Here is a 27328-nt window from a genome sequence, read left to right as displayed (position 1 = left end):
TGTTATTGAAATGTCACATTTGTTTAATTTGTATACACATTTACCGGTAGATCTTTTTGAAACACAATGGCCTCCTTTACATGAGACATTTAATTCAGAATTAACTCAATATAATTCTGAATAAAGCTTAATTCCGTTTTCAAAACATCATGTAAACACAACATTTGGATTTAAAAGGAAAGTGCAATGTAAACTCCATGGAACTATTTAATTCGGAATTATTACTTCGGAATTAAAAACATCATGTAGCCGTGGCCATTCAAATTCTAACAAATATTATCCAGGTTAAATGCTGCATGAAATTTAAGTCAAATCTTATTCCTTGATACAAGTTAAACACAAATCTGTTACAAAGGTAAGTATAAGCATACCGGGCGATCTGAGACCTGTTCTGTGGCATTTAAGCAGTGTCTATAACAGACACTCGGGTTTATGGTTGCTAGTAATCTGTGTGAGGTAGATGAGATTAAGATAGGAGAGATGACACGGTGAGCGCAGTTTACATGCACGGAGTATTCCAGTTTCAAATGGAATATTGTCAGTATTCAGATGGAATCAAGTAATGAAATATTCCATTTACACGTGTGGAGCAGTGTACTGCATCCAGAATATTCTCGGAACACAACCACATTTGGAATGAATGAGGAGCTAGTACAACTCGTTTGCATTCCTCACATGTAACTGCACACAGTGTTAACATAATTCTGTGATTTACCTTTCCGTGATTCAGGAAAATTACATTTGTGCCCGATCAACCCCTGGTCCATGCAACTACTGTATTTATCATATGTCTATTACCTTCATTTGTAAGTGCAAGAACGCATCTCATTTGTGCATTGCCAACCATTTTGTCGACTGTAAGGCATTGCATGTGATATATAAAGAAAAGAAAAAAATAATATACAAATATCTGAACTCATGTGTGGTCAACAACAACAAACATTTGAAACAAAAGACTGAAATTCCAGACTGAAAACAACAACAACAAAACACTGAGCAGAAAATTGTTCCCTCAGCCAGGGCTCTTCTACAAGGGCAGAATAAACAGAATGGGTTTTCAGAAGGCACTTTCATTGAAGGTTTTAGGTATTCCTTATTTCTGGCTTATGGATCAGACTTATTCGAGCTCCGAGTACTGGGTACCCTGAGCAAGTGGTATCTAGCATTAAAAGAGGCCAGTGGAGTTAAATGGTTAAGTGATGAACATGGCTAGGTTAACCTGCACGATGAGGTAAATCTGCTAATGACTGAAGGCTAAACCTGAAAGTGTCTTCTATCAGGATTTGGGGTGAACTTAGATGCATTCAGTAACGAAACCACCTTTACGGAAAGTGTCCATGGAGAGTTTCACCCTAACGTCTCACAGATGTGGAGCACCTTGTGGTTGAAGTCGTCTGGTTGGTCAGCAAACACGTAGTGTCCGGCTCCACGGATGGCCTGATGGGCACACACAGGTGGCAGAATAAGGAAATAGCTGAGACAGCTTAGGGCCCTCATAGTCAACGCAAACTTGCATGAGCTATAAACTCAGCTACTAAAGAGTGTCGACATGCATTGTTTGCGCACGTTACCTTGTTCTCCACAGTGGCGCAATTACTGCCCCAATGACAATGCATGTAACGCACGCCAAGAATCACAAATTGAAAGGACGTGTTTTTGACATGATGAATAATGGCGATTGAAGCGAAGCACTGCACCCATGTATGCGCCATTATGCGTTGACTATGTAATCCCACTTAAATGTTGCTGTATTCCCTGTATTCTTGAGAATTTTGTATTTAGGAAAAAATATAGCCATTGACAGAACAGTGAATATTGCAGATACTAGATGATGCCAGGCTGGGAGTCGACAGGCCATGGTTTACGACATGCAAAAAAGCTGGTGATTTCATGTTCCATATCAAAATAAAGACATTTTCTATGACTTGTGCTATACAAGCAGCTTTTAACATCATATCATACTATTAATATTATTATCATCATCGACTCGACATCGACTTACAATAATGTCCACATGGGAGTTTGGTCGTAGCTCTTTGATGGTCTTGCCAGAGTAGCCGTCTATGCTGGAGCGGGAGCCGTAGATGACGGTCATGGGGATGTCTGCCTGGATGAGGCCGATCCTCTGGATCATCGGCCGCTTGGCCCAGCCGTAAGGAATAGTCATGTTTCTGAAGGCCGTCTCACCACTAGGGGAGAACAGGAACAGAACACAAGTGTTGCAATTTAAGTTTTTCCCTGTGTCGACAGTACTTTTGACAGGGTTTGTAATATGGATTGGGGTTATTTGCATTTGGGGATGTGGTCATTTTTACCATAAGGTGTTCTTTGAGACCATTTCATCAGTGGAGATGAACAAAATCCGTGTTCACACGTTATGTAGCAAACAGGTTCACATCACCTCCAACATTCACAGTAGTATTGGCACACATCTATAACTAGCACTAGTACTAAAACTAGTTGAGATACTACAGCTTGGCCGATACTTGGCTTTCAGTGAGTTGTTGAAATTTAGACATGGTATAGTCTTAATCTTGCTTACAGAATAGGGTTGAGAGAAATTTATGAAATTGTGTCAAATGTATGAAATAAGTCTTGAAAACCATATTCAATTTTTAATACTCAAATTAACACCTGAACCTAAAAAAGCATGGACTGACCTTGGAGTTTGCACGTTGAGATGGTATATGTAGTCAGCCACGGTGCTGTCGTCGAACATGGACACATATTTCTTCTGAAAGTCCGGCCTCAGTGTCTGCAAAAGGGTTGGACCTGAAGCCAAAGATAAATGACTCCACTTGAGCATGCCGTACACATGGTTGCGGAGGTTATGGTTGCAGAGACAAGCAGAATACACTAATAGCCTTAGTCTATTCTGTCTTCTGTTAGTGAATTTAAATAGCAATGTACCAAGTGGTCCAGCAACCCTGAGCCCCGCCAGGGGGTTGAAGGGACTGAGCATGGCCCCGAGCGCTTTGATCCAGATGGGGAGCGGCTTGTGCTCGTCCGCCGGGTCGGGCCGCTGTGGAAACCCCCACGGCTCCACAAACATCAGGTGCTTCACTCTGATGGGTGAGGTGAAGAAAACCAATAGCAATACTGTAGATAGGATTTGTATAGCACATTATCATACATGGCTGTAAAAATTAAATCTGTGTATGTCAGGACCCAAAGTGAATGACCCTATCCTACTGCATTCTGTATGTAATGTAATGTATTATAAAGTACCTGGCAGGGTATTTGAGGGCGTAGGCAGCTGCCAGGTATCCTCCCAGGTTGTGGCCCAGGAGGATCATGCTCTCCAGGCCCAGGGCGGCCCTCCACTGCTCGATGGACTCCACGAACTGCAGCTCGGCCTCCTGGGCATCGCTGCTGAAGGCCGGCCGGCTGCTCTGCCCAAAGCCCAGCAGGTCAAAGGTGTACAGCGACCGCTGCTGGGACAGGGCGTCCAGGTTGAGCACCCAGAGCCCCACGCCTTAACAGGAAGTGAGGCAACATGCAGTGATCAGGGGCGGTCCTAGGGGTGGGCCGACCGGGCGGCACACGAGAGGGGGCGGCACCATCGTATCGCCCCAATGACATCAAAAATGTCCAATTTGCGCTATTACCATGTTATTTCCACACTATTACAATGCTATTGCAATAATAACATGGCATTAGAGATTTTTAATATCTCTTTATTCATGTTTTTTCATTGATTTGGTGGGGTTCAGAGTTGCGATTACGGGGCTGGGCGCCAGAGGGGGGGTAGTCGCCCGGGGTGCCAGTTATTGTAGGATCGCTACTGGCAGTGGTGTCAATGAGTGCAAGTCAAACTACTTCCTACCGTTCCGTATTCGTACCGTATTCATCTTGCAAAAGCACCATTCTCTAAGGAGGCGGGTCAACACTGAGGCAGGAGGTCACACAGTGGTGCCCTGCCTCCGTGGACAATTTTGCTTTTGCAAGATGAATAAAATATAAATATAAAATATAAATAGATGAATAAAAGTTTCGATCATCAACTAGGTCAAGCCTTAAAGGGGCATTCCACCAGTGGAGACATGAATATGTATTGAAAGTGGGTCATATGTAGTAGAATAGTAGCATATATTTCTAATTTGGTGCCTTCTTGGCTGAGAAAAGGCAGAAAATGACTTTTTAGTGCTTGTGGATTTGTGACAACAATCCCCATAAAGCATTGCAATGATTACGTTCCCCAGGCCACACCCAGGCAGCTCTGCCAGTGACTTACTGGAGTCTCAATGCCAGTGATTTCAAAAGCACTGGCACACTGATCTGTGATAGGTCTGTTAGAGCATTAGGTCCAAGCCCCTATAGGCGGGGTTGAAAGAGTGGGAAAAAGGCTTGTAGTCTCAACCATAGACAGACTAACCTAGACTGGCAATGGGCGGTTCAAGGCACTAGCAGAATTTCGGATTGACTGGGCGCAGCCATCTTTGCGATTTTCGCGCCCCATTGGCTCCTCCCACAGACATAGCTCCTCCTAGTGAGCTGTGAGCCATAGGAATGCATACGATTTCAAACTGTGACTACAACGTTATAAAAGTGGGTTTCAATCATTTTCTGTAAGATTTTGACAAATCGTAACATCTATATTGTCACTCCAGGAAAGGAATCACCCTCACTACCACCAAACATTTTATTAGAGACCCAGAAGTTGAGCGGTCTTGCCAGATCCAACGGTTTCCTGCCAAATCGGGCCGTTTAGGAAGGCGGTCTTCGGGTAGAAAAGGGCACACGATCATCAGCTCATCTGGCAACCCTGCCGACACTCTATTCGTTACAGCAATGCAGCTTACGGTTTGAGGATATTTTGTGATACTGAATAGGTCATGCTTGTGTGTATGCAACTTTGGTATTTGGTATAATTTACTCGGAGTTATTGACAACTATGTATATAGGTGTGTATATAACCCGTACGTTTAGTAAAGCTGACTGTGCAAGCTTCTCAGAAGATGCTGATGGTAACCTAGCAACATCACGAGCCCAGACTGAAAGATATGACAGTCCCTCGTCTTCACGTGTAATGGCATTGTGCAACATTATGCTGTGCTGTATTGTGTTGTATTATATGATGTTGTGTTATATATTATTATAGATACACAACACATACGGCAAACGAAGCATCACATTATTTTCGACACTTAGAAGCTCATTTCACATACAGGAAGGACTTTGCTTATGGACTGATGACGTCATTACGTAAAAGTCTGTGGTTACGGGAGTCTTCACCAAGATGGCGGTCTGCTTTGGTCTGACTGCTGAGAAATCCGAAAATTTCGAGGCCCATTGCCAGTCTAGGTTAGTCTATGTCTATGGTCTCAACAGAAATCCACCTCTCTTACACTTCCTCCTACACTAATGCAAAATGACGATTTTTACATCATTGTAGGAGGAAGTGTTAAGAGGTGAATACGGGTTTCTCCTGTCTCAGGGGGAATTGGGAGTGTTGCACGACCATTCAAAAGTATAACTGGGTGTCTAGCAATGGAAAGCCTAATGCAAATGGGTGGAGTGCCCCTTTAAATCACAAGGCCAGAGGGCACAGAAAAGGACAATAGGAAGTTGACTTGCACACATAGGCAGTAATAGTCATATTCAATAGCCGTAATAATCAGTTCAATAACAGACTTCAAGAGGGGATGTTTGTTACAACTCATCTCTTCTACACCACAGACAACATTGGGAGGATGGGAAACCAATCAACCCTCAGACTGTTAGGGCCCCTTAGACAAAGGGAGTTTCGCCAGGAAAGCAAAGCAAGCTTACAAACCTCTGACTTCTGAAAGTTACAGTAGAGACCCAAGAGTACATCAGGAATATGGAAATAATGACGACAATAATACAATACAGTAATACAACAGCATGAACACATTATGTACAATATTGTTAGAAATATTCAGATTCCCTCACCTGCCCCAAATCCGTGGAGCAACACAAGGGGGGTGGAGTCACACTCGGCTTTGCCACTGAAGGTGAGCGTTGACAGCACATTGCCATCTGAGATTGGCACAAGTTGCCTGGAGAATGGACTTTTCACAGCTAGAAGAGAAAACAAAAACAGATATAGAACTTTCACTTATGTAAACCAACAGAATACAGAGCTCTCTATAAATGAAAAGACATAAAGACACTAAATGAACCTTTAGGTTTTTTAATCCAAGGTAATTTGTGAACAACCCTTCCCAATCTCTCTCTCTCACTCATTCTCTCTCTCTCTCTCCTGAGATAAAAGGCATAAACATCACAAAACTATCTAAAAATCAAACAGGTAGATTCAGTAAAGCAGTAGAGCGTCCGATACTCACGGAGTAGAATCTTCTCTTCAGCATCTTTCAGCTGGTTCATAGAGGTCGGGCACCATGAAGGAAGCCAGCTACTGATCCACCAGGACCTGTCACAAATGTCAAACAGGCACTCAGTATGATAGCAGCGACCAATTCACTGTGACAAGATAAAATGGCGATAAGGGCAATTGATAAATAGAAGATTAAACATAAAACAAAGATTACATTTTCCAGAGGAGAAAGCAGAAGTATCAGCGGTGACACAAGAGACAGGCGTTCGTTCCTGTATAACAGACGGAGCAGTTCTTTTTTTCTATGTGGAGTAAATTTCATAACTATCCCTCACAGTTTTCACTCTGTGCCCATGATTTCACAACATGTGTCCTTTTACCCAGTTTTAAAATGGCAATATTCCCCTTAGGGAGTTTTCAAATGACCACAGCATTTCCAAAATGCTCTGGACCTGGCCTGGACTGTGCAACACTCCTTCTGAAGGGGCTTTGTCATGGGTTCAGAAATTGAAAATGTCAATTGTCAAACACATCATCTCATACCCAGTGGGACTTATTCAGCGAGATGTGTGACTTAATGAATATTTTTGTTAAACGTTGTATATTTTTTTTACCACAAGATATTAATATTACATTTGAAACTATTCATAATAAGGATTCATTTGAGTCATAATATGACTAGATTATTATACTGAGTCGGCAAGCTGTATTTCTGAGGACAAATCCCTACACATTAGCAGAATGCTAGCCCTTGTGCCCTGATGGAAAGACTAAACACCCAAAGAACTTGACAATATCTTCTCTTTTATTATGAAATAATACAATCCATAGTTCTTAACAGAACATTTGGTATTAATGAGGTTGATGAAAAATGGAGTAAAAAAAAGCATTTGAGCATTTCGCTCTTTTGACTGCCATTCAGGTTTCCCAGTCATGATTTGCCCGCGATCGCCACCGAGGTGGACCTGCAAGTTTTTGATGGTACAAAAGGAACCAATGGGCGTGACCCCTCTTATACTTACACCTTCTCTGGTTACCCACCAGTTAATCTGGCATACGGCGCATTTTCATTGGATCGACAGTCCTCAGGGGCTAATACCGTTTTGTTTTTTTTTCTTACGGAGTGGCCCACAGTTTAAGCTGGGCATATATGGGTACTGTGCAATATTTTCAGTCGCGGGTATTCAGTTCCTGCTCACATTGTACGAGGGAATCTCAGGGTTTGTAAAGTTGACGTCTCACGAGTCACGTCCTCACACTGTACGAGCCAAGAGTCGGATACGAGCACAATGCTCACACTGTACGACACGACTTGTTTTCCGGAACTGCAGATGACAAAAATGCAGAAGGGCCAGTTTAAGCCAAAAATGCCCAGGTGGTTTAGGTCCCAGTGCAGTCATGACACTCAGTCACTACCCTAAAACCTCACTCCCATCTGGGTCACGGCACCAGTGTAACCCATGTCATCTTGCGATAGTTCGCCACTCTGGGCTCAAACAGGAGAGCCTTCCAGTTCACGCTCTAGTTCGGCATGATACGTGTGATACCAATAAGCAACTGCAGGAGTTGCACGGTCCATCTGCAATCGCTTTGATCCTGAGAGTTTGACACCATGAGTGACACACGTTGCTTTTCTGTCGTTGACCAACGTTACAGAGTACTTCAGCGAGAACTTGTCACAACGTGGGTGGTATAAAACACAGCGCATTTTAAAGTCTACCACAAATTTACATGAGACGATGAGCTCGCACCAATTGAATCTAGCACACCCCGTGTGAGGTGTGGGGGGACAGGTGGGGAGGAGGAGCTGAAGTGGGGTGCAGTGCGAACTTTTTAGGAGTGCGGGACAATGCGCCTTCACACACATATGAGTGAACTTTTGGCAAACCAGTTCAGGGGTGCATCACCACGGAGGCGGTATGCAGACAAGCATCAACATGGATAAGCAGCTGCAGGAGTTGCAAGGTCAGTCTGCATTTTCCGCAATAGTTGATTCCGCAATAGTTTGAGATCATATGACATGTCACTTGTCATCGCAACCTGACTGAAATTTGGTACGTTGAACAACAATTCTAAACATCATGCAACATTTTCATCCAGAATGCATTGTTGTCTGCATGCGAAGGCAGACGATGCAGAAAATCGAATACCGGTACACCTATTGTATGCTGGACCGTGACCAACTTTTGTTGACGACTGAGTCCTTCAGTGAGAACTTGCAGTCACAGCACAGGTGGTGCTAACACAGTGCATTTAAAGTCGACCACATATTTGAACGAGACGATTAGCTAGCACTAGTTTGATGATCTACGAGCGTGCATTGCAAACTTTTCAGTGGGGTGCATTGCAAACTTTTTAGGGGTGTGGGACAACGTGTGTACAGTAAACAGATGTCAGTGAACTTTAGGCCAACCACAGACGCGGTAGGCCTAATACCGACATTAACGGAGAAAAGCATTGCAACTTCTGGAGTTGCACAGTCTGTCTGGAATCGCTTTGATCCCACGAGAGTTTGACACCAGAGAGAATTTGCCATCACAGCATGACTGAATTTGGTGAAGTCGAACAAGAATTCTAACAATCATACAACATTTCCAGCCCAGAATGCGTCGCTGTATCTGCGCATATAGTTGTTGCACAAAGTTGAATGAGCCTACTGGTTCAGTTAAATCAGCAAATACCTCATATTACGTCAACCTTAGATGGATAGGTAGTATGGGCACCAATCTGACGTGCTTGCTCAGCAAATGGAATTACTTGTATGCATGAATATACATACTTGAAGTCTTTGTTCTTTGAATATTTATTGTGGCTCACTGCAATGTTGAAGTGCATCCAGTAGCAGTACATCCCAAATCAGCATCATTCACAGATTAATAGTCTATGAAACGCAAATTAAACACGACAGATGTTTTTATGCACACGCAGAGCACAACAGTCAAAACTGTATGTCTTCCCTTGCCTGATTATCATCATGACTTTAAAATCTCTTCGAGACTTGGTCTGACCAAGATCATCACAACAATTCTTAAACGGCATGGTTGACCCACCTGCCTTGGTTTGCTACTGGTCGAGGGTAGAACAGGCTGAGCCAAAGTTTAAACCAAACATNTGGGTCATTCCATGTCAATTCACATGATTCCCTACAATCTCCCCAGGTGACTCTCTCCGATTAACCCGCAGTGTTTCCCATACATTGAGGAAACTATGGCGGCCCGCCATAGTTTAAATTTGGCCGCCATAGTTTACGAAAATGATAAAAAAAAAAAAAAAAAAAAAAAATTCTTTTTTTTTTTTTTTTTTTTTTAAACGATTTCCGTTTTTGTTAAAACGAATTACGATTTCCTTCGCATTTTCCTCCTGGAGTAAATACATCCTATAGAGAAAACCACAAAGTGCTTGAAAGACAGGGGATCAAAAGCCTAGTCAAGCTGTTATAGTTAACTTGGGTTTGGGCAGGGACACAGGAAGTGGGGTGCACGGGGTCGCTGGACAACAGACGCAGCTGCCTCTAGCCTTTCTACCACTTGTGTATTAGGCCGCCTACCCTAAATTCAGACATAGTTTTTTTTCCCTCATTATTATTCTAAAATAGAAACACAAAATATGAATATTTTCTACTTTTTTAATACTTATAAGTAGTTTGAAATGTGAATGCAATTTTGGTTTGAAATGAGTGATTTTTAGACCCCAACCAGACCGGAACAGTGGTGTAGAACGGTGCAGCCAGTGACGCGGGAGCGATGTTTGTTTTGTTTAGCTTGTGGTGTCAAGGTAGTAATAAATGTGGTATTAACAGCGATATGTTGGCTTGGGCATGCATCAACATACACCCATTGGAGGAGCTAACTTGTTGTGAAGAGAAGTCTCATCACTGTGGTGATCAAACACGGACCAAGCAAGGAATTAGGTGAATTTAAAGTGCGACGGGAGAAGGGAATGTCACCAAAATTGTGCATCGTGTCAGGTAAGAAGTGGCTTTTATTCCTTGCCGTGGAGATTGGATTCGTAGTAGCACATTGGTAGGCTAGGTCTTGCCTATTGCTGGTGAAGTCTAGGCTATCTTAGCCTCGGAGTTTGCTATGGGGTGAATCTGTAGCACAGCCGATGTTGTGCGTGGCTTGTCTATCAACTGTTGCCAACGTTGAATTGCCGCGGTGTGAAATGGCTGTTCTATTGTTAGATGTTTTGAACTTTTGTAGTGGGTGGCGATTTGTTCCTTTTGCCTCTTGCTGCTGATTTGACCACCGTTTAGCCTATGGCCTACGTCAAATGCAAACTAAAGGTATCTTTTACACTCTCCCTGTATCAATAGCCAGCAATGGCACGAGCTGCTTTGGCGCTTAGCCTACTTCTCTCGCCGATCACAGCACAAACTCTTTGGCCGTCAGAGTGTAATCACATACGGGAAGCAGTATGCCTGTCTGTGTGTCGTGCGCACAGACCTACAGGTCTGTGGTCGTGCGTGTTTTGTGCGCGGGCGGGGAGACAGGGCAGTTGTCCTGATCGTATGCATCTTGAGATACACAGTCGCAATTGCAAGACAATCTAAATTGTTTGAAAGCCCGGTCACCTCTCACAAGTGCATCGCATAGCCTAGTCATTTAGTTCTACTAATTTCACACATTGTAGACTGCCCATGGAGAAGAGAGAAACTGTCACGGTAGCGCGATTTGCTCTTGAACACGCCCTCACCTCCACATTAGGTGCGCGTTTCCCTTCCGCAAGAAGAACTTAATAATTTTGAAGTGAAATGTTAAACAAAAAAAAGGTAAAATCTAGTAATCCTTGGTTAGGCTACATAAAACATGAAGAAGTTAGTCAGATGGGATTCGCCATTCTTCATCCTAAAATTGATTAGAATGCAGGAAATTGCATCTAAAAAACACGTTTTTTTTTCTGGGAGAGGACTCCAGAACCTCCGCCGACCACAGGCCCCCCTGGTCAAAATGAGTTCCTGCGTTCCTGGGTTTGGGAGCAATATAAAAAAAAACTTCAGAGGAGGGACAGTTGGGATGAGTTTACTAACACTCCCCAGGCTTTGTTTTACAGTTGTAATGTGACAGGCCTTCATTGACGCAGCAGAGGAGACATCGGGCTGCATATACAATGTAGAAATGAATGTGTAATGAATGTGAATATAGACATAAATGTGTAATATGTTGTTCAGCCCTTTTAATGGAAGGAATTTTGAACTGGCCCTGTGACCAGCACCCCTCATGTAGAATGTGTACGCCTATGTGTGTGGGGGAAAAGGCATAGCCTACCCTCTTAGACCCTTTTTGTCTATGCGTTACACACAGTGATCTTAAATTCTTATCTCTGCTCCTATTTTGTTTTATTATTGTTTTCATTATATAGACCCCTGTATGAGGGACAAATGAAACTGTGTTGTAAACAGAAATGATTCACTGTACTGCATTTTTTGACAATGACAATGTACTACTATTATACATGTAATGGGTAAAATGGGTAGCCTTATTTCTCAAAATATAAATGGCTGAAATGTTGGCCCAGGCCTATAGTTGCTCCATGCGCCAATGTCACACTGTACTCATTGTTTTGCCGTTTTGCATTCACGCTGTGTGAATACACCCCCCCCCAAAGGCCTGCGTGAGAAGACCCCCCCCCCCCCGAAAAAAAAAATCCCTGCTGCCCCCATAGTTTCCAAAATTTCTGTGGGAAACACTGACCCGATATCTCACATACAGGTACCTTTTGATGTCAATTGAAAGAATACCAAGTATTAGCACCCCACGTCCAACGGTTGCGGAGATGAAGCCCTCCAAAGTTGGGGTGCCATGCCAACTTTTCAAGCCTGTGAATTGCATACAAAATTTTCAAGCAAATTTTGATACCTCTGGTTTTAGTTTGAAGGAAGATACAGGCCTAAAAATCACCATGGCCCCTCAATATGACCCTGTCTACCAGATTGTGTACTTACAAATGGCATGCCTTGATTATTTTTGGCTATATTAAGCCTTAAAAACTGAATTAGTGAAACGCGTGCTGAAGAGTCTTGCCATTTTGGGGTTCCAGATCTTGGAAACAATGTATGCTTTGGGAGTTATAATTGATTTTCCATCATATTTGGGAACTGTACAGTGTATTCAAAAAAATGTAGGGTGCTCAGACTTTTAATGATTGAATAGGAGGGACTCAAAAACAGCTTTGGGAAAAAATGACCTTACGGTACCCTCTACTTCAGGCCTCAAATTAACCATGTGGGCACTTGATGACTGGAACGCCCTTTTAACCCCATGTACAGTAGTACTGTATCAAACATTCAAGCTTGGAAAAACTTTGTTTTTCAAAGTTCTTCATATTAATCTTGGCCTTCAAAGTATATGTTTTTCTCCATATCTTATCACAGTGTCTGTTTTGTCTGCTGCCATCTGCTGGTCTAAAAAAGTAACAACAGTGTAATGTAAGAAAACAAAAGGGGATGGAAAATCTTGCCCATAATTTACCAATAAAGCACTGTAATTATTATACAGTATATTGCTATATACTAATTATGATTTTAACAAGCATGATGAATATTTATAGTTTAAATAATTTCCTAAGTGTGACTGCTTAATGCTCAATAATGATGCCAGTCCCAAGATGGCCTCACCCTGCACTACATTTCTACCAGACATGGGGGTGGGGGTGTCCTGAAATGTAATCATGATTGAGCATTCTGCATAATGCTCGTTAAAATCATAATTAATATAAAGCAATATACTGTAGAATTAAAGTGCTTTATTGGTAGCCTAGCGAGCTTAACCCCTAGGGGCGTCTAGATTTCTAGGCTACTTTATTGGTAAATTATGGGCAAGATTTTCCAGCCCCTTTTGTTTTCTTACATTACACTGTTGTTGCGTTTTTTGACCAGCAGATGGCAGCAGACAAACCAGACACTGTGATAAGACATAGACAAAAACATATACTTTGAAGGCCAAGATTAATATGAAGAACCTTGAAAAACAAAGTTTTTCCAAGCTTGAATGTTTGATACAGTGCTACTGTACATGGGGTTAAAAGGGCGTTCCAGTCATCAAGTGCCCACATGGTTAATTTGAGGCCTGAAGTAGAGGGTACCGTAAGGTCATTTTGTCCAAAAGCTGTTTTTGAGTCCCTCCTATTCCATCATTAAAAGTCTGAGTGCCCTACATTTTTTGGAATACACTGTTCAGTTCCCAAATATGATGGAAAATCAATTATAACTCCCAAAGCATACATGGTTTCCAAGATCTGGAACCCCAAAATGGCAAGACTCTTCATCACGCTTTTCACAAATTCTATTTTTAAGGCTTAATATAGCCAAAAATAACCAAGGCATGCTATTTGTAAGTACATCATCTGGTAGACAGGGTCATAATGAGGGGCCATGGTGATTTTTAGACCTGTATCTTCCTTCAAACTAAAACTAGAGATGTCAAAATCTGCTTGTAAATTTTGAATGCAATTCACAGGCTTGAAAAGTGGGTGTGGCACCCACACTTTGGAGGGCTTCATCTCCACAACCGTTAGACGTAGGGTGCTAATACTTGGTATTCTTTCAATTGACATTAAAAGGTACCTGTATGTGAGATATCGGGCAAATCGGAGAGGGTCATGTGGGGAAGGCGTGTGAATTGACATGGAATGACCCATTTCTTAGTCCCCAATAGAACGTCTCTGCTTAAACAACGTCACTGCTTTGAACACGCCTCTACCCAGAACGGTTGGAAATGCTCTAAGTTGATTAGTTCCCGACAAAGTGGGTGGAGTTCCCGCTGTAGCGGGATCCAGATTCTACCTGAATCTACCTGGCCTTATGGTGCGTTCCCCAGCGGTAGGAGCTTCCCAATATGCAACCAGGAGTCAGCTACCTCCCACTTGAAAGCGTTCCAACCAACAAGTCAGACAAACTACAAACATGGAGGGACAAAAATAAGCTTACATATCCACTTCTCAAGATGTCAGCAATGTAAACAACGAGGCGTAAACAACACCATGCATTTTTTCATAGCCACATATCATCTTTGAAAAAAGCAATGCCAATATAACTACAACTTTTGCAACCCATAAACTGTCCGAATCAATTCTATTTGACCACAGAGAGATGATTACTGAGTAATGTGCAACATAAACTATTCATATCGATGTGTGCTGCCATTGCTGTGATGACATCACGATGTTCAATGGGACAAAGTCGGGTTGCTTCAAATTTGCCCCAGCTTGCGACTTGAACATTCCGCTTCAACAGGCGTTCCAATGCATTTACCTAGTAGGAGGTAAAATTTGAAAGTGAAAGCGTGAAAGCCCATTGGGAAACTTCAACTCCCATTGTCATTGTGACACAGCACTCCACAGCACACAAGTGAACACTGCACACTGCACACAACGAAATTGCATTTATACCTCACCCGTGCAAGGGGGCAGCCCTCAGTGGCGCCCCATGGGGAGCAGTGCGGTGGGACGGTACCATGCTCAGGGTACCTGAGTCATGGAGTCATGATTACTCTCCCCACCAACCTGGCGGGTCGAAAGTCGAACCAGCAACCTCTGGGATGCAAGTCTGACGCCCTAACCGCTCACCCATTACTGCCCTACATCCTCGGGGAATGCACTAGTGAGTGTAGCTGAGCCGAAGCCATTACGTCATCACTAGGGCGGAGCCTGTGGACGCCACAGGTGGCCTCTGATTGGTCTAACTTCCAGAGCGGCAAGACTCCAACACGTGCCACAGGAGAGTTTTGAAGCCGACAACACGCCGACACTCGCCACACTTTTGATATGTGCCTAAACCTAAACCTTCCCTAAACTTAACCTGTCACGAAAGCAATGTTTATGATTCTTTACTTTGCCAAGAAGGGCGAAATAAGCAAGGTATTGGCAAATTTGTTGCGGAATTGTGCCCAGACCAAAAACCATGCCTAAACCCTAACCTGTCACAGGAAGTTGTGAAGGTTGACCAATGAGAAGCCGAGTTTGGCCATCTGTGGCGTCCTTGTACTAGGAAAAAAAAAATTAGCCTCTGGGAAGGATGATTTATGCCTCGATACTAACTTCACTGCGTCGTGATGCAGTGAGTCGCGCAGTTAACGGAGTGAAGCCCCCCCATCACGCAGGTTAGGCAACACTATCACCTGGACAAAGGTTACCCCTTAAATTGGTGTGACCCCAATCAGAGCCATATGGCTCTGACCCCAATTACATTATAGTGCCACACAGTGGACAATTACGGCATGACATGATTAAGAAAGGAACTGGCTCTTCACAGATATGTTTGCATTTATGTTGCATTTCGAAGTGGTGGGAGCTGGACTGTTTCCAACCTTCTACAAGCTGAAATGCATTGGAACGGCTGTTGAAGCGGAATGATCAAGTCGTGAGCATAGATTCAGAAACTCCAGCGCCTGTATATTCCAAAATTGTGACACTGTATTTTAGCGTCTGAATGTGCCCATCAGGTCAACACAACAATGGCAGCGCACAATAGGCCTATAGGAATAGTTAATTTATCATATTTCTCAGAAATTAGTGTTCTAGTGATAAATTAAGTTGAATCGGGCATGGTTACAAAAGAGTGCGTGAACTTTTCTAGTGTGTACTGTAGTTGTGTTGTGTTGACATGCCTCTTTCAATGATGGTGCGCCTAGAACAGGGGTGTCAAACTCATTTTGGTCCGGGGGCCGCATACAACCCATGTGGACCTCAAGCGGGCCGCATTAGTAACATCATCGCAAAAAAAAAAAAAAAACCGTAAAGCAGAGGATTAGTGTTCAGTACTATCACGTTTTAAGTGTGTTGAATATGTAGAAAGCAATGTAATACTGATAATCCTATGCAAAATTTCCTTGACTTCATTCATTCATTGGCAACCGTCAATTAATTAAATATGGGACAGCTCATTTTAGCAGGGGGTCTGGGGGTGTTCCCCCAGAAAATTTTGTATTTCTTATATGTAATTTCCTGCCTTTTCACGCATTCTAACATCCCTTTTCCAGTTTGAGCTTAATAGGAACCAATACAAATCCTATTATATGTATTATTTAATTACAACCAATACCAATACAATACGAATAAGAAGTATTAAAATGTTATCTCTATATATGAGGTCTATAATATATGAGCTTTATGAAATGCCGGTTACAGTACAAATTCACTATTTATAATAGAAGTGTGATGTGCACTTTACTACATATAAAGTGTAACAGAGGGACCATTGGGTTAATGTCATGCAGGTTTCGATTTTGCCCCGAGGGCCGTAATTGCGCATTTCGGTTATTTCATTAAAAAAAAAAAAAAAGTACAATTTTTTTTTTTTTCACATCCGGGCCGGATGGAACCCTGGCCTAGAAGTACAAATCTTTGACAGTTTCCAGGTGTAGTTTGTTCGATCAAAGTTCTTTCCTCGTACTCATAACATCTCGTTCGTCCCGCTGTCTTTGAGGTGGAGAGTAGCTGACTCCCAATGGCATACATCTATGCCTAATTGGCAAGCTACTGTAGCTACCAATTTGGAACGAAGCAGTAGGTTACATTTGGAGTTTGGAGTTATTGAGTCGGAGTCACAAAACCTGCTTCAAAGTTGCAACAGTAGCCTGTGGTGTGGCTTGGCATATGATTAAGGAACACAACGTTCTTTAAACCTTATCGTAGGCTACATTGTAAGCAGTAACTTAGAATGCATATGTAGTGAATAAGAACAGTGTCGGCTATCTTTTAACCCCGTTAGAGCTATGTGTTTATTTCGACTTACCGCTTTTCCACAGGTTCACACTCATCGGCCATGTTCAAGCGCATTACGCACCGTATGACGTCACTGGACGCAACCACAAGCAAGCGCGAGAGATCCTCTACGCTGCTGGCAAATCATCCAAGAATGGACTTTAATGTCTCTGTCAAAATATCTGCGGTGGTCTCAACGAGTAGAATGTAAATACGACACAGACGTCTGTGGTTTCACTTATATGGGCAAATAAGTCCTCCTTATCCTATAAGTCTCTGGTATGGATTTGTCTAGGCTGATGCCATATGGCAAGTCGTTTCACATTTATTAGAGACGCATCCATTTGGTAAATGTATGCATCCATAATGACAATTAAAGTGAAAATGTACTCAATTAATGTACAACGTATTTAATTAGGCTACTCAATGCGTTCATGTAATTAGAACATCGACAATGCAAATCCTCAAATCAAGTAAAATAATGCTGTAAGAGTACGATATTGAAATGAGATTTCCCATTAGTAATATATACTTATAATCAGTATATAATAATATAATTATATATAAATAATTTCAGCCGCCAAATAACACCAGCCTGCCTTTCTGAAATGTAAGCCTATCTGAAGTGTCCATTCTGGACCGGTGTTAAACCTCAAACGGCTTTCCATAACAGCCATGCGCTGACTTTTCGGTGACGTGGAGGAGGAAGCGAACCCAACTTTGCACAGTTCTGGTTTATTTACTCTATGGGACTGTCAGTCAGTCCGCAGCAAGTTAGCTGTGATCTACCTTCTGGTTTACACAACAGATGGACAACTGTCATCTTGCTTGATAAGCTGTTTCTTTAGACTCCACACTTATGGTGTTCAGCCATACGGTGAGTATGCTAGCAAACAGTTAAAAATGAACTGCTGCTTGAATGGCAGGGCCTAATGTATCGTTTGCTTGCGTTCGATAGCTTACAGTAGCATGAACAACATGACGTGATATTCTATAAATGTACCGGTACAGAAGGCTCTTTCCTAGACGTTGTTTAAAATGGCAACAATTTAGAAGACTTGACAAAGACATGTGACTGCTTGTGCTCAAAAATAGGCTACAGATGAAACAGAAGTTACATGTACGCCTTGGGGAGACAAGGACCTTCATGAAGTGGAACACACCTTTTGAAACAATGTTACCTGTCAGACTACCCACCCAGGCTATGTAACCCAATGGTTGTATCCTTGGTGTTGCATCTAACCTAATTTCAAACGTAGTCTCCACTAGTACTCATCAATACATAGCAACCTGGGGTTGTTTTCTATGTCATGCACGTTATGATTTTACCGTCTATCATACCATATCACGCCAATCTTTGTTATCCTTAGCATTATTGGCGTGTACAGCTCTACACTGTTGTTTACTGTAGGCTACTGAGGTAGGCCAGGGTCTGTGCTGGCAGATAGACTTTCTTTTAAATGTAGACAGCGTTCAATCATTTCTTCTGAAGATATTAATTCCTTTCAGACATAGGTTAGTAGTAACATAATAATATATTAATATAATATAAAAGCACCGTCTCTGGAATGTTATTATTACAGTTGGTTGGATGAGTTTTTGGGGGAGGGGGAGCTGAACCTTCTCCATAAATGGAACTGGTCTGTTGCTTACTGTAAGTAGGCTATGCCAGTCCTAACACTTCTGTGACTTTTATAAGGAAGTGATCACATAGGACACACTGTCTTCATCAAAAATATTAGAGATACTGTCATCAATCTACAACAGAATAGATAGCGGTGCTGTACAATGGACTGGTTTATGTGACGTGAAGTGAAAGCCTAACTGGGAAACTCCAACTACCATTGTCATTGTGACACAGCAATCAAGTGTTCACAGCACACAGGGGTGTATTAATGACTGGGCCAGAGGTCCCAAGAGGCCAGGCCAACTTGGCCCTGTGGCAGCCACCCAAACTGCCCTTCAAAACCATTTTTGCAAATCTTCATGAGCTCTATCTAACTGTACCTAAAAATACATATAAGAAATCAACCTATATTGAATAAAACAACATAACAACAAAGACCTAATTAAGAGGGCATCACTGTTGGAGCCAAAAGGGCGTATGCTCCATTTACACCTACGCTGGTCGTAGCATCCCGTATGTCCCATTTACACCTATGCTAGACCTAGCTTGTGTCCCATTTACATCTACGCTAGGCCTAGCCCATTTACACCTAAACTAGGGTGATGATAATAATAATAATAGATCGGTTTTATATAGCGCTTTTCTTGGTACTCAAAGCCGCTTTGCAGAGAAAAAAATCACACGTTATAGTGTTTGAAATCAGACATACTGTAAATGTGAAGTCATAAATGATTGAACGGCTATTTGTTTGAGTCATATGGTCGGAAATACTTTGCATTATGGGCTTTAGCCCATTTATTCAGTCTATAGAAACCTAAATATCTCTGCCTCTGAAGCACATAAAAAACGTTAAATAAATTGTATTTAATAGCTAAGACTCTCGTCTTTTATCTTTTTAGAGCATGTCCAATCAGCGGGGGTGGGGGGGCCAAGACAATGTCTGGCCCAGGGGGTCTTAATTTCTTAATCCGACCCTGACCGCACACTGCACACAATGAAATTGCATTTATGCCTCACCCATGCAAGGGGGCAGCCCCCAATGGTGCCACAAGGGAGCAGTGCGGCTGGATGGTACCATGCTCAGGGTACCTCAGTCATGGAAGGGGATGGGGGGAGAGCACTGGTTAATTACTCCCCCCACCAACCTGGCGGGTAGGGAGTCGAACTGGCAACCTTTGGGCTACAAGTTTGAGGCCCTAACCGCTCACCCATGACTGCCCATGACTGTACTATGTATTGTATGAATCCTATGCATTGGCTATATCATGCATGAGAGTGATGTGAGTATGCCTATCTGACGTGACAACTGTGAAAAGTGCCCCAGGGGACAATAATACTAAACTCTACTAATCAGAGATGTGCACTCGAATCACATGACCTGGACTCGAGTCAGACTCCAATCTCAATGTGGACGTTTCCGGCCTTGACTCGACATAATAAGGACCAGAGCCATCTAATAACAGAGTTACGTCACTCCCATAGACCTCTATGGTCCAATCTTTCCACAGCAATGGCGGCTCTCATGGAGCCTCACGGAGCGTTAACATGGAAATCCCCATTGACTTTAGTTCTATTAGAGTTACTTAGTTCTAGGATGTGGCCGTAGAACACAGAAAATGTGGTAAAGGTAATGTAATTTGTTTGTACTTAATCTTTGTTTGGTATGTGATGGTTCTGTGTTAGTTTCCAACGAACAGAAGTTTACTGTTAAAAAAACATTTTAATCTACGCGAATCACATCACCAACCGACTTCCTGGTCCCCGGTTTGCGCAACTCTGTTATTAGATGGCTCTGATTAGGACTGACTTGCCACTGGACTTGGATTGGATGCTATTCATTTGACATTGCTGTTGTGCACCGACGAATACGTCGGGTAAAGTCCATTATCCAAACTCCCATCCTCCCTTGTGCTTGTGTCCTCGTGATGACGTCACAAAACCTCACTGATAGAAGTTTAATTCAATATCTGGCACAAGTATTATTCAAAGGTCTTTTTCTCATTGGCAATCAGGACGTTGAATTGGGAAATGTACCCCAAAAGTTGTTGCGCCTACGAGGCTGACAGTGGGCAAACTTTGTTGTTTACTGCAGCGAGGCGGGCGTCAGCGAAGCGCAAGTCCATGAGCGCATGTCGAGGACACGAGTTTGGACAATGGAATATACCCATGTGTAACGGATGCCACTGATCAGAGTTTGGCGTAGAACGTTAGTCAACCTCCCTCCTACATACAGTATTGGTAGCACCGAGCTATCAGACTGTATCTTTAGCTCAGTGGTATGGTGCTGTGCCTCCAATGCACCAACTGGAATGTTGACTGGTAGGTGGCGGGTTCGAGCCCCAAGTGGCGAACTAGAGCATGATTACAGTTACACATGGTGACTTGTTAAGGACGAGAAAGAAGAGACTTAGGGTACATCCCAATAAGTGTCCTTGCCTCCTCCACTTGCGCTTGTCTCCTCGTCCCGCCTCCTGGCCCCTCCTCCATGGAGAAAACGATAAAGTTTCCCAGCTGTCAGCCTCGCCACAACAACTTTTGAGGGACTGTTTTTCATTCACCATCCCAATTGCAAATGAGAAAAAGACCTTACATTTGAGCTTTTGCAAGATATTGAAATATAATGCTGTTGTCAGTGATGTCATCATGACGAGAAGCGAGTGGAGAAGGCAAGTGGAGGAGGCAAGGTCACATATTGGGATGCACCCTTAGACTCGACTTGTTTTGGGTGCGACTTGGACGAACTTGTGACTTGACTCAGTCTGCTCGACCTCACCTCTCTCACTAATGGAATACTGTGTGATCTTTATTGTCAGTGTCATTGTCAGTGAGTCAGTGTACTTTATCAGTCATAACTCATGAGTCCTGCTTCTGGGTCTGTCTGAAGTTATTTGTATGTGTCAACAATAGTCTCTAATAGTCTTATTACACTAGTCTAATAGTCTTACACTCCTTAGGAGGGTGGGAAGATGCAAAGTGACTGGACAGTTTCGGACAGCGATGGGACACCTTTCACCCCACTGGTGGTCCTGGAGCTGGCACATGACGCCAACGCGGAGGCCGTTCAGTGGTTGCTGAGTAGGATACGAGACAAGCAACAGGATGGAGGTAAGATGCCCTCAGTCATCATCATCTTGTGACAAAACCTTATGATCGAACAGTGTCCCGTTTTAGAGGTATTGCAAATTTTCCATTTCCAAAGCAAATTTTCCATTTTATGTAAGTTTAATGGACAATAAAGAAGTCTAAGTCTAAGTCTATTGCGTGGTCAAATGTTCAGTATCTACAATATCCAACCTAATTCCAAGTCTTTGAAGGAATTTTCTCAGTTTCAATGTTGGCATAGTGACTGCACTTGCCTTTGTAGGGCAGAATGTTGGTCTTTCAAAGTGTAAAGGTAGGGACACATAGACGCGAATTTGGCCAAGCGAAACCAACTTCGCCATTCATTCCTATGAGAGAGGCGAAGCAAGCGAACAGGAGCGAAGCGCTGCAAAATTATGAAAGAAAGTTTAATGTTATGCAAATGAGGAGCGAATTCGCCTGCTGCGGCCCAATCAAATCAACAACATAACTGTTCCATTCTATTTGATTTGCTGTGACGACCTGATGACGGTTGAATTTCGCCTCTCTTCGCTTCACTCGCTTCGCCTCCTATGTGTCCTTACCGTAACAGGGTGGGCTATAATAGCAGAATCTAAGTTATTTCTGTTGCATGCCACATGCTCTAGATTATGTGGGTGTGATTGCCTATCCCATCTATTACAGTTCAGTTAAGAATTTATACCTGATGATAGAAATAACTGCTGTGTACACAGACAAAACTGCAGTTTGCACTGGAGCGACTGTATCACACTGCAGGCTTTTGCACTGCAGTTTTGGTACTGCAATACAGTGCAAGATTTTTTCCTCAACGGATATGATCCACTGATATACAGGACATGTTGATCTTTAGGGGCTGAACTAAATGTGGTACAGTGGTATATGAAGGGGTCGAGTGTCTAATTGTAACAGGGTGCATCAATAAAACTTCCAGCTCTTCTTTTGCACTGCCTTTGTACAACCATAACTTCCTTGCTTTTTTTTTAATTCAATCTATTTGAAAGGCTGGCACAGCAGGCTTGAAATTTTGAATTGCGGTGAATGGGCGTTTTTGAGCTAAGTCATGTGTTTTGAGACTGTTTTGATCCAAACTAGTACGGACGGTCATTTGGAAAAGATGCTCCAGTTGCCTTTCCACTTCCCCATGACATCAAACACCCAAACATGGCTAAAGCATGGAGTTCATGGGTGTTCAAACATGGCTAAAGCAAGGCTAAACATGCATTGCTGTGATGTAATGCAATGCTGTGGTGGTGTGCAGCGGCTGACTTACCAAATGTATTAATGTAATGATGAATGCACTCTACTTACATGTACATTGACGTGTTGGGGCTGAGTAGAAAAATGTTATGTGGCCTAATGATGCATTTGGTATTTTGGTATTATATATTTAGGATCCCTATTAGCTAATGGACATATGGGGGCAGTATCGGGAGAAAGGGAAGCAATGATGTGTAGGGGCTGAGTAGCTAAATGTAATTCACGTGTTTGCCCTCTAGTGCTTGGTGTACAGTAGGCATAAGCAATAGGCATCTTTGGCATGTTAGCTGGCCTCGGTCCTGGGGTGCTTTAAATGCGGGATGAGATCCGGTTTCCCCCATTGTAAGTGTAGGGGAAATGTATTCGGGTGATCTAGTAAAATGGAGAAGTAGGGGGAGGTGGTGGGACAATTCCCACAGCCTTCGTGCATGACAGGTGAAGGAGGGAAGGAGGGATTTAAATTTGCACGAAGGTGGGAGATAGTAGTGACTGCTGTCAATCCCTCTCTGACATCCTCCAGAACTACGTTTATATATAGGTTAACAGCATTCATGACAGTGGTTTAGTGTATTGATGTGTAGGGCCTGAGTAGCTACAGTAAATGTATTGTTATGTATCTATGGCAGTGATTTAAACTGTATACATTGCTGTGTAGGGTTTGAGTTGCTAAATGTATTGTTATGTAATTATGCGAGTGGTTTATACAGTATATGTTGCTGTGTGGGGTTTGAGTTGCTAAATGTATTGTTATGTAATTATGCGAGTGGTTTATACAGTATATGTTGCTGTGTAGGGTCTGAGTTGCTGGTGGAGCAGCTGCTAGCGGGGGGGCCGGATGGGGAGAAGGGCAACCCCAACGTGCTGCTGGTGGGCTCCAGCCTGCGGAGGCTGCTGGACGGGGCCGAGGACGTGGGCCTCTTCAAGGAGTTCAACGACGGCTCCATGCGCGGCTTCACCTACTCCAACAGAGACAACTTCAAAGACTTTCAAGGTTTGCATCTTTTTTACTCTTTCCCAGAGTGTTTTGAAACAATGTAACGGGGAAAAAAAAGAATCCTCTGGGAAAACTGAAGTTCAGTCGGATTGACAGAACTTCACTCTAAGAAAACATGAAAGTGCATCCTAAAATGTATTTTAGAGCATGTGTTAAATTGCTTTGAGAGCAGTTTGATTGCTGCTACCTACAGTTGCTGTTTCCTTACAGCCATCAATAAGGGCTCTTACATAGTCAACACAAGCTTACATAGTCACTTACGCACGTTACTGTGTTCTATACAGACGTGTAAGCATCACCCCCATGACAATGCTGGTAATGTGCGTCAAGTATCAGAAATTTAGAGGACGTGTTTTGCTATGGACAGCTGTGACCCAGTGGTTAAGGAGAGGGGCTTTAGATCAGAGGGTTGCAGGTCTCCACTTCCTATGTCGCTCTATGGCTAAAGTGCCCTTGAGCATTGCACCTAAACCCACACTGCTCCAGCGACTGTAACCAATACCCTGTAAATAACTAAGTTGCTTTGGATAAAAGCATTAGCTAAGTGTAATGTAATGTAATGTATCAACGAATAATGGTGGCCGATGCATAGCCTTGCAGCTTGTGTTTGAATGCATCAATTTTATAATCCTCAAACAGTGTCAGTGACAGTGAGTGGTCCGTCTGGTGTGTCTGTCTCTCGTCCTCAGAGGATGGCGATGGCTTCCTGAGTGTTGCTGAGTGCCAGTACATTATCAAACACGAGCTGGACACCCTCAGAGCCAGAGACGAGGCCAACGTGCCTGGATATCCCAAAGCCAAGCTCTACCCTGGCAAATCCATCAGTAAGTCACAAAGGACATGTGTACAAAGCCCGTTTGTTTCTTTTATCATTATCTGCGCATGAAGTCCTGAATTCCATTTTAAAATGGGAAGTTTCTGCTTGGAAAGATGTGTTCTGCAATATGTACTGTATTTTGCGAGTAGTGTTTGTAAGTATTGTATAACTGAAGCATAACTGAATAAAATTCTGCCTTTTAGTAAGACCGTTAAGAGTGTGGGTAATCTAATGTGTAGTCTGTTGATGTATGACATGTTTCTTAATGAATCTTAATGACTGATATTCATTTAACAAAATGTATGTTGTGCCTTTCTCCCCCTTCTAGTTCGCAGGTTACAGTCCAAAAGTATTCTCCTCCAAGTGTTTCCCCTCCATGACAAGGAGGAGCTGAAGAGACTCTCCTTTTCCTGGTATAAAAAGGTCAGGCTCTCATTTCAACCACTTGGTAAGTCTTAATCGATTTGCTTCACTTAATTCATTTCATAACGTTTGAATTTTAAAATAGAACCAATTCTCAGAATGTGGAGTAAAAAACAAGAGCAAACACGTCAATGATGGTGATCGTACAGTATGATGTGGCTGATCACATGCCATTGTAGCAACTGCTATGATTGTAGAATGTGCTTGAAAGAACAAAGTAAAAAGCAAAAAGCAATAGCAGTCAGAGATGGCAACCTAACCCCCTGGCAAAGTGAGATGAATGTGATACCAGGGGAGTAATTCCAAGAACATGGTTCAGTAGTAAACCAGGTTAAGTTAACCTTGAGGTAGTGGTAAATCATCTAATAGAAGAGCCTGGAGTTCTCCTATTCTTAACTAAATGACACCTGTGGGCAAAATATTGTCTGGTTTACTACTTCATGTAGGTTAATTTAGCCAGGTTTATCACTTAACCATGTTTTTGGAATACTCCTCAGCACAGTGCTGCATCAAACAGTTGTGTCTGTTTGTGTCAGTTGTGTCTGTGTATACTCTATTCCAAGGAGGATGTATACTGTAGTGATTCTGAAGTGCTAATTTGCTTAGAGGGGTTGGTTATTCATATAAGATTAGTTCCGGTGTAGAATTTGAACCCTAATTATCGGTGGTGATGATGTCAGACAGAAATTATGCAATTCGAAGTATGTAAATACCACAACCCAGTGATTGGTTACCTTGCTTCAAGAGCTACAGTCAACTGCCATAAATCCAGCCATGCCCTGGTACAGCTGATAGCGATGACTCTCAGCCCTTCAGCCTGGCAGATGAGATACTTAGTGTTCTAAAGTTGCTAGTTTGAAGTGTGATGGAAATCAATCAATCAATCAATCAATCAACATATTTATATAGCACATTACAAAGTCATCATTTAATGTCCTTGGGGAAAAAAACCCCGGTGAGATATGATAGAACGTGGTCATTTGAAATAACAGGCCTTTGAATCCAGTGCCCTTATTGCCAGTATGTCGGCTTGTTTACAGAAACAGTGATGGCCTGCCCTAGTTTTGCTCCTCAACTCAATGTGATGTATGGTGCATTAACACATACAGTACAGTACAGACAAGGAAAAATAAACCAATGCAATACAGAAAACATGTGTATGTCTGTCTGATAAAGATCATTTACCAAACAACAAAGAGGTGGGAAAAAAAGCAATTCATAAGTTGCACTCACTCCCATACCACAGACATAAGCCCTTTGTTTTATGCCAAACGTCTCTCTGTCTCTCACCCAAACAGATGTCATCAGGCACTACTTTGGTGAAGGCCTGGCCCTCTACTTTGGCTTCCTGGAGTATTTCACCCTGGCCATGGTGCCCATGGCTCTCATTGGCATCCCTTACTACCTCTGGGACTGGGAGGACTACGACAAGTATGTGCTGTTTGCCGTCTTCAACCTGGTCTGGTCCACCGTCTTCTTGGAGGTGTGGAAGCGTACCAGCGCCTCGCTGGCGTACGGCTGGGGCACGCTGAGCCGCCAGAAGGCCTTTGAGGAGCCCCGGGCCGGCTTCCACGGCGTGCTGGGCTTCAACCCCGTCACGGGCCGCGAGGAGCCCATCTACCCCAACAGCAGACGGCAGCTGCGCATCTACCTGGTGTCTGTGCCCTTCGTGGTGCTCTGCCTGTACCTGTCCTTCTGCATCATGATGGTCTACTTTGACATGGAGACCTGGTGCCTGGCACTGTACGAGCTGGAGCCCAACTTCTGGACCGGCGTGCTGCTGTTCGTGCCCAGCATCATCTACGCGGTGATCATCGAGGTGTTGAACCTGCTCTATCGATACGCTGCCGAGTTCCTCACAGACTGGGGTGAGTGTCATACCACACACTCTGAACATTTCAAGCATTTATTTGCAATCTGGTGTGTCCACCATTTTTGACTTTTGCATTTTATTATTGAAAATGACTGATCAGAGGTCCTATCACCTATGTGGGAATTCTTGCCATTCAAATATTTTGAGAACATAGTTTTTGAACCTATTTAAAATGCATTTTGCAATGCAATCCAATGCAATGCCCAATACAAAATGTAAATTTCCCAACATTC

At 43.0% G+C, this 27328-nt stretch overlaps 2 protein-coding genes across 5 annotated transcripts in view; one reads left to right on the top strand and one right to left on the bottom strand.

Annotated features, from left to right (window-relative positions):
* Window positions 1-26036, bottom strand: abhd5a (abhydrolase domain containing 5a). Of its 3 annotated transcripts, none has more exons than XM_063199682.1 (8): window positions 25957-26036; window positions 6312-6397; window positions 5917-6045; window positions 3229-3475; window positions 2911-3065; window positions 2661-2772; window positions 2003-2189; window positions 1-1437 (listed from the first exon to the last, which is right to left on the bottom strand). In XM_063199682.1, exons 2-8 carry the CDS (start codon window positions 6349-6351, stop codon window positions 1348-1350), a joined length of 960 nt encoding a protein of 319 aa, XP_063055752.1. In that variant the 5' UTR covers window positions 6352-6397; window positions 25957-26036; the 3' UTR covers window positions 1-1347. The 3 variants fall into 3 exon arrangements, with proteins under 3 accessions (XP_063055752.1, XP_063055750.1, XP_063055751.1); XM_063199680.1 differs by lacking the exon at window positions 25957-26036 and adding an exon at window positions 17034-17267; XM_063199681.1 differs by lacking the exon at window positions 25957-26036 and adding an exon at window positions 6516-6582.
* The window catches only part of ano10a (anoctamin 10a), a 27255-nt gene continuing 17607 nt past the window's right edge, over window positions 17681-27328 (top strand). Inside the window, exons 1-6 of one of the 2 annotated variants that reach the window (XM_063199678.1) lie at window positions 17681-17879; window positions 21584-21734; window positions 23782-23979; window positions 24672-24806; window positions 25128-25247; window positions 26521-27090. In XM_063199678.1, the coding sequence (XP_063055748.1) occupies window positions 17862-17879; window positions 21584-21734; window positions 23782-23979; window positions 24672-24806; window positions 25128-25247; window positions 26521-27090 (1192 nt within the window). In that variant the 5' untranslated portion in view covers window positions 17681-17861. The remainder of the gene's footprint in view (window positions 17880-21583; window positions 21735-23781; window positions 23980-24671; window positions 24807-25127; window positions 25248-26520; window positions 27091-27328) is intronic. The other variant, XM_063199679.1, reaches the window with a different exon arrangement.

Source organism: Engraulis encrasicolus, chromosome 5, assembly GCF_034702125.1.
Source record: "Engraulis encrasicolus isolate BLACKSEA-1 chromosome 5, IST_EnEncr_1.0, whole genome shotgun sequence".
Taxonomy (NCBI): Eukaryota; Metazoa; Chordata; class Actinopteri; order Clupeiformes; family Engraulidae; genus Engraulis; species Engraulis encrasicolus.
The sequence above is the reverse complement of the archived record's forward strand: the minus strand, read 5'-3'. Positions and strand labels throughout refer to the sequence as shown.

Bases quoted from the DNA above. Each gene is read 5' to 3' on its own strand.
- abhd5a (XM_063199680.1), bottom strand. From the start codon at position 17,077: ATGCGCTTGAACATGGCCGATGAGTGTGAACCTGTGGAAAAGCG. The intron at 3,476-5,916 runs GTGAGGGAATCT...CTTCCTGTTAAG, and splicing joins GCTCCACGGATTTGGGGCAG to GCGTGGGGCTCTGGGTGCTC. The intron at 2,190-2,660 runs GTCAGTCCATGC...GTTCTCCCCTAG, and splicing joins CTCAACGTGCAAACTCCAAG to TGGTGAGACGGCCTTCAGAA.